At 55.4% G+C, this 7,340-nt stretch overlaps 1 protein-coding gene across 1 annotated transcript; it reads left to right on the plus strand.

The window, feature by feature from the left end:
- Window positions 1-1,585: 1,585 nt before the first annotated feature.
- KBTBD13 (kelch repeat and BTB domain containing 13) lies at window positions 1,586-7,042 on the plus strand. Its single transcript, XM_082447420.1, has one exon. The coding sequence runs from the start codon at window positions 3,737-3,739 to the stop codon at window positions 5,111-5,113; it is 1,377 nt and encodes a 458-aa protein (XP_082303546.1). The 5' UTR covers window positions 1,586-3,736; the 3' UTR covers window positions 5,114-7,042.
- Window positions 7,043-7,340: the final 298 nt, after the last annotated feature.

Consider the following 7,340-nt stretch of genomic DNA (forward strand, 5'->3'; position numbering starts at 1 on the left):
AGAGAGAGGTTATTCTGCTAGGGCCAGTATCCCAACCCTCCTTATCACCACCTCCCCACATTTGAGGCTCTTATAAGGGGCCCTGGGGCCCTCGAAATGCAGAGGATGTGGCCCCTCCCCCAGCAGTGGGCTTGCAACAGGTGCTCAATAGGTGGCTCTGGAGTGAGTGGGGGGGCACATACAGGTCTAGACAGGTAGGACTAGATCCTGCCCTTGCCACCACCCCTACTCCCACCCCCAGAAGCCATTCCACATAAAGCTAACCTTTTGGGACCCCTTTGTCATGTCACTGCATTCCCTGGAGGCACAATATGACAACCACTTCTGTGATTTTTCAATTATAAATTCAGATGTCAAAACTGAACAGAACCTTAGAAGTCAGATCCAAGCTCCACTTTACAGATGAAGAACTGAGGCCTGGGGACTTCCCTGGTGGTCCAGTGGTTAAGACTCCGCACTCTCAATGCAGGGGGCACAGGTTTGATCCCTGGTTGGGGAACTACGATCCCGCATGCTGCATGGCATGGCCAAAAAAAAAAAAAAAAGAACTGAGGCCTGGACAGGTTGGGTAGCTTTGCAAGCCAGTGGTAGTACCAGCATCAAAGCCCAGCAGGAATCCTGACTCCCAGTCCAGTGCTCTTCTTCAGGTCCAGGCAAGCTCATCACTACCCTGTGTGCAGAAATACCACCATGGGTGGCAAAGGCCAGGGGTCACCCATCAGGCAGGAGGGCCAGGAGGTCACAGTTGGAGGGAACTTCAGTCTCATATGGTTCAACACCTTCATTTATAGTGGAGGGTCAGAAAGGGAATTGTGCAGGGTGGTGAAGCTGGGCCCAGTCCTCCATCAGATTGCAGGCTCTCCTGGGTCAGGGGCTGTGTCTCCTCCATCAGACTGGGGATTCCTACTTAGGTTAGGGCCCAGGAGTCCACCAGATCCCTCAGTGTGCCAATCACTGCAGATAGAGAGATGTACAAGGCGGGGCGTGTGCTCTAGAAAGGCTCAGGGTCTGACACAGAGCCCCTTTCCTTGCCTCCACCCTCAACCTTGCTAAGTAGAGAGGGAGGTTGGTGTGGGGTCGGGCAGAGCCTGGGAACTCCGTGGGCTGCCCACAGCCATGACAGTTTCCTTGTCCTCTCCAAGTCCCAGAGGGACATTTGTTGTCCGGGTGGAGGAAACTCTCACCAGCTGCAGAAACCACCCCACTGGGGCCTTGGGCACAGGGCCAAAGGGCTGATCCTGGACTCAGCCTCAGAGCTGTGACCCCCCACCTTGGATGACCCCCTCCCCACTTCCTGGCTGCTGAGGGTGGGAGCCGGCTGTGTGCACTAGCCCTCCAACCCACTGAAATCAGGGATGGACTTGTGAAAAACTGGGACTGGGAGCGAACTTCAGCCAATAGTGGGTTCGTGCTCCTTCCCACTCCTGCTCTCAGGAGAGGTGCAGGCAGTGGTTCTGTTTGTCTACCAGTTACTAGGTGCCAGAAACAGGCCATCTGGGGAGGGAATTGTGGCCCCCTGGGGGTCAGCCCCTTCCCCACCCACCCCTTCATTTGAGCCTGGCAGGAGGCAGCTGCTTCCCTTCCTGAAGAAAAGGCTAACACCGGTGAGGAGAGGCAGCTGGGCTGGGGCCTGGGGTCAAGTGGACAGGGTTCAATCCATCCCACATCTTCATTCATAACCAAGGCAAAGCCCATTCCATCTCTAGGCCTCCCTTTCCTCATCTGTGAAATGAGAAGGGTCAGACGCTCCCCCTATCCTTGAGGCCACTAGCAAGGACAGAGTCAGGCCTGGGCACTGCAGAGCCCACTTTCCTCCAAGGAGGGGCTGTCACGCTTTCAGCCAACGTCTAGCCTCAGGGAAGGAGAAAAGCTGGCAGAGGGCCTGGGATAGTATCCCTGGGGACTCCTGCCCACCCCCTCTAACTCTTCCTCCTCTTCCTGTCTGGTCTCTGGGGCAGAGACTTGCATATTTCTGGCTGCCGCCTCCAGACTTCTGGCTTCCCAGGCTCACACAAGTGGTCCCCACATCCCAGCCCTGCTTTAATGGGGTGAACTGGGTGGGAATCCCCGGCAAGAAAGGCACACTCGTATTGGGTCTGCAGACTCATACTTGAGGATCTGTGCATGCATGTATCTTGGGGGGAGGGAAATTCCCTGCTCCCTTCCCAAGTACAGCTTTATCACTGTCAGCCACTGAGCCACCCCATCCCTCCTGAAGAAGACCTGCTGCGGAACATCTCCTGAAAGGCAGATACATCCTACACAGGGCTGGGCCTCAGTTAACCCACCTGTAGAACAAGGTAGCAGGAGAAGATAATCACCAAGCTCCCTTCCGGCTGACATTTTGGAACCCGGAGTCTTAGGTGGTCACCCAGGAAAGTTCTGGGCAAGGTGGGCAGCAGGAGGCCTGGAGCTGTCTGCTTCCAGACCCTGGGCAATTCCCTGTCTGATCCTCTACTGTAAGTGAAGGGGTTGAACCATAGGAGACTGAAATTCCTTCCAACTGTGACCTCCTGGCACAAAGTGACTGCCCAGCATTTGTAGCACAGGGAGGAAGCAGAGCACAACGGTTAGAGACGCAGGCTCTGGGGTCAGACTGGCTGCACTCCAGTCCTAGCTTTGCTGCTCTCTGGCCATGTCATCTCGGGCATGTGAGTGAACCTCTTGGTGACTCAGTCTCCTCATCTGTGAATTTAATAATATCTAACTCATGCATGCTGTAAGCACTAAATGGATAATATCTATCAAACGAGGGAAAATAATAGTTATTTTCTCACCTGATTGTTGCGAGGATTATAGACGTTCAAGTGCTCACAAAATGCCTGACAGTGCAATTTAAGTGTTAAATATTATTTCAAGAAGCCTGTCTCCTTCCCATCCACAGATATATAGTCCCCTCAGCAGCCCCACTTTCCTTTTCCCAAGACCTGAGCTATACAGCAATGGATGAGTGGGGAGTAGCAAGAGGGGAAGAGACACCAGCTTCCCACACCCATCCCGAGTCAGGGAATACTTCCACATTCAGGGACTTACTGAACGTTCACCTGTTACCCACCCATTTTTACAGAGAAGGAAATCGAGGCTCTCAAAAAGAGATTGGTCTAGCCCAGAGTCAGGGGCAGAGGCCCAAGTCAAAAGAAAACCTACTCTGGACCCCAGCCCGGCCCACTCTACGTGCTCCCCCTCTGCCTCTCCCTCCGGCACCCAAGTACCCCTGCCCCACCAACCGAAGGCGTGAGCTAGATATTCATCCCGTCCTTGCTCTTTCCCAGCTGAATGACTTTGAACAAGTCGTAAATTCTCTGAGCCTCATTCCAAACACTGTACAGATATTGTCAAAATACCGTGAAATAGATGTTATTATTGGCCCCATTTCGAAGAAACAGAGGGTCAGAGTTAGGGTACCTCCACGAGGGCTTACAGCTGCTTTACTGCAGGTTAAATGGGATATTTTGTAAACTGCCCGCACAGTGCCCTGAATGCAGTAGGTGCCCGGTATACGGTCACCATTATTACTATTTTTCTTACGTACGTGAGTGACCCGACAGGTCTCCAGATGCCCTCCGGGCCCTCGGCCATCCAGCCCGCTGGCCACCACATCACATGAGCCGTACTATCTTTAGCCAGGAAGATATTTATATACCCCGGGTACGTTTTTGCCGGTACGGGGGAGCCCCGGAGTCGGTGACCGCTGCATCCAGGTCCCCGGAGGCGGCCTCCGCGCCTCGGGCCCGCCATGCCGCAGGGTCCTGGGGCCCTGGTGCAGGTGTGGGTGGGCAGCCAGCTCTTCCAGGCCGACCGGGCCCTGCTGGTGGAGCACAGCGGCTTCTTCCGCGGCCTCTTCCGCTCGGGCATGAGGGAGGCGCGCGCGGCCGAGGTGCGGCTGGGCGCTCTAAGCCCGGACGGCTTCCGCACCACGCTGCGGGTGCTGCATGGCGAACGTCCGGCGCTGGCGGCCCCGGACGAGCTGCTGCAAGCCGTGGAGTGCGCCGCCTTCCTGCAGACGCCGGCGCTGGCGCGCTTTCTGGAGCACAGCCTCACGTCGGACAACTGCGCGCTGCTATGCGACGCCGCCGCCGCCTTCGGCCTGCACGACGTCTTCCACAGCGCCGCGCTCTTCATCCGCGACGGCGCCCACGAGCTAGCGGCCGAGCTGGCCCTGCCCGAGGCTCGCGCCTACGTGGCGGCGCTGCGACCCAGCAGCTACGTGGCCGTCAGCACGCACGCGCCGGCGCGCGGCTTCTTGGAGGACGCGTCGCGCACCGTGTGCTACCTGGACGAAGAGGAGGACGCGTGGCGCACGCTGGCCGCGCTGCCCCTGGAGGCTAGCACGCTGCTGGCGGGCGTGGGTACGCTGGGCAACAAGCTCTACATCGTGGGGGGAGTGCGGGGCCCCAACAAGGAGGTGGTGGAACTGGGCTTCTGCTACGACCCCGACGGCGGCACGTGGCGCGAGTTCCCCAGCCCTCGCCAGCCGCGCTACGACATGGCGCTGGCCGGCTTTGACGGCCACCTCTATGCCATCGGGGGCGAGTACCAGAGGATGACCATGAGCTTCGTGGAGCGCTACGACCCGGCCGCGGGCTGCTGGAGCTTTGTGGCCAACCTGCCGCAGCCAGCTGCTGGCGTGCCCTGTGCCCAAGCCCGCGGCCGCCTCTTCGTGTGTCTGTGGCGGCCAGCCGACACCACGACCGTGGTGGAGTACACGGTGCGGGCAGACGCGTGGCTGCCAGTGGCCGAGCTGCGGCACCCACAGAGCTATGGCCACTGCATGGTGGCCCACCGCGATAGTCTCTACGTGGTGCGCAACGGACCTAAGGATGACTTCCTGCACTGCGCCATCGACTGCCTCAACCTGGCCACGGGCCAGTGGACGGCGCTTCCCGGCCAGTTCGTCAACAGCAAGGGCGCGCTTTTCACGGCCGTGGTGCGCGGCAACACCGTCTATACGGTCAACCGCGTGTTTACGCTGCTCTATGCCATCGAGGGCGGCACCTGGCGGCTGCTCAGGGAGAAGGCCGGCTTCCCACGGTCCGGCTCCTTGCGGACCGTTCTCCTCAGGCTGCCTCCTGGTGCCGGGGGGCAGGTGGCCTCGACGACGCCAGCACTGTGACTCCTGGGCTGGGCTTTAGGAGGGGATGCCCAGAGTCTTCTCTGAGCCATGGCTGATTCTGTGAGACTGGCCTTAGGAGCTGCTGGGAACTTCTCTCTCCCTGCCCCATTTGAGATGTCGGGGGCCTTGTGCCTTCTGCATTCTGGTGGTGTGAACATGTCCAAGAATCTCAGGAAGCAACGACTCTGGGATCTCAACCCTCAAATTACTTGGGTTCTCTTGAGAGCTGGTGGGTCACAATGTCAGTGGAAGGGATGGGGGGTAGGATTTCAATAATCCAGGCTTGTGTGTGAATGGGCCAGTAATTGAGCACCAGCTGGGAGTGGGTTAAGTGATGTTAATCAAACTGCTAGTCAGGCAAGTATTAGGCACCTACTGTGTGCTCAGCAGGGTGCTGCACCTAATGTGACTGTAGTTGACAGACAGGGGTCCATAAAGCTTAGAGTCTAGCCAAGGACAACAAAAGGTTTACACACATTTGTCTTGATCCACATCGGGCTGAAGGCAACGGGCAAAAACAAACAAAAAAACCCAAGCCCTGCAATATAATAAAGTACTGAAGAAATCAGGGCAAAGGGAAAATAAGGAGAGGAAAAATACATTACTCCAGGCAGAAGGGTAGTAAACAAACTGTATGAAGAAGACAGGCAGGATAATTAGCTGCTAAATGGGGAGATTCAGAAGAGGAGAGACGGGGAAAGCTGGAGCAGATGGGAAGAGTCTGCGAGCCCTGCCTTTAAGGCAGAGCCGCTGTAGATGGAGGCCTTTGGGGAGGCAGTGAGGCTGCACTGGCTTGTAGAGACAGAAACTGAGCTGAACCTGGAGCGAGACCTGTAAGGGAAAAAGGGTTCCCCATACCCTCTAATGGGATGTGGGCCCGCAGGGGAGAACCCAGTTGGAAGTCCCTTATCCACTGCCTTTTTTGTCATCACTCCAGGGCAATAGACTATTAATTTCCATGACTTCAGGTTACTCAAGGTATGAGCCCAATTTTGGGCAGGTCTAACTGCCTCATCTTCCTCACCTGTATCCCTTCCTCTACATGCTACAGGTTAATTCTTTCCTCCTAGCCTCCACTCTTGCCATTCCCTGGACCTGGAATGCCGTTCCTCTTCCTCTCTCTCTGTTGGCTCTGTGCCTACCTCCTCTGTGCAGGGTTGGCTTTTCCCAACCATGGCTGCGTGCATTGCTCATTGGACCCCTGGCTGACGTCCTTCTCTATGTGTGTATGTGCACATGCGTGCAGCCGTGCACATATGCAGATAGCAAGAGCAGAGATCCTTTTGTACTGTCAGCTGAGCTGGGACACTTTCCCACCTACAGAATAAAATGATGTCCTACAAAAGAACATGTCTACGCAACAGAAACAGACTCACAGACATAAAGAACAGACTTGTGGTTGCCAAGGGAGAGGAGGGTTCAGGGAGGGAAGGATTGGGAGTTTGGGATTAGTAGATGCAAACTATTATATATAGGATGGATAAACAACAAGGTCCTACTGTATACCACAGGGAACTATATTCAATATCCTGTGATAAACCATAATGGAAAAGAATATATATATGTATATGTATGAGTCACTTTGCTGTACAGCAGAAATTAACACAACATTGTAAATCAACTATACTTCAATAAAATTTTTTTTTAAAAAAGAAAAACATGAGGTCCTGGGACTTCCCTGGTGGTGCAGTGGTTACAAATCCACCTGCCAACGCAGGGGACATGGGTTCAATCCCTGGCCCAGGAAGATCCCACATGCCGTGGAGCAACTAAGCCCATGTGCCACAACTACTGAGCCCACGTGCCACAACTACTGAAGCCTGCACACTCTAGGGCCCACGCTCCGCAACAAGAGAAGCCCCCACTTGCCGCAAAAGCCCATGCACAGCAACGGAGACCCGACACAGCCAACAAATAAATAAATAAATAGTTTTAGAAACAAACAAAAAACATGAGGTCCTCAAAGACATCAGGCTGTAGAGATCACTAGTTAGGGACCTGCTGCTGACCTCTGGTGCTGACCTCTGGTGTTAGATGAGGACTCTTATCTCGCCTCTAGAGTACCATGACCCTGATTTCCGGTCAGATGCCCAGCTCAGTCCTCCAGCCTCTCCAAGCCTCTGGGCAGACTTCTCTGAGTGGTCCTAAGTGGTCTCCATCCTCTAAGACCCAAGGGCTGTGGGAAATCCTGGCCTCATCACAAATGGAGAATGCAGCATCAGCCTGG

Source organism: Balaenoptera physalus (genome assembly GCF_965194825.1).
Source record: "Balaenoptera physalus genome assembly, chromosome: 2".
Classification (NCBI taxonomy): domain Eukaryota; kingdom Metazoa; phylum Chordata; class Mammalia; order Artiodactyla; family Balaenopteridae; genus Balaenoptera; species Balaenoptera physalus.

Bases quoted from the DNA above. Each gene is read 5' to 3' on its own strand.
- KBTBD13 (XM_082447420.1), top strand. From the start codon at position 3,737: ATGCCGCAGGGTCCTGGGGCCCTGGTGCAGGTGTGGGTGGGCAGCCAG.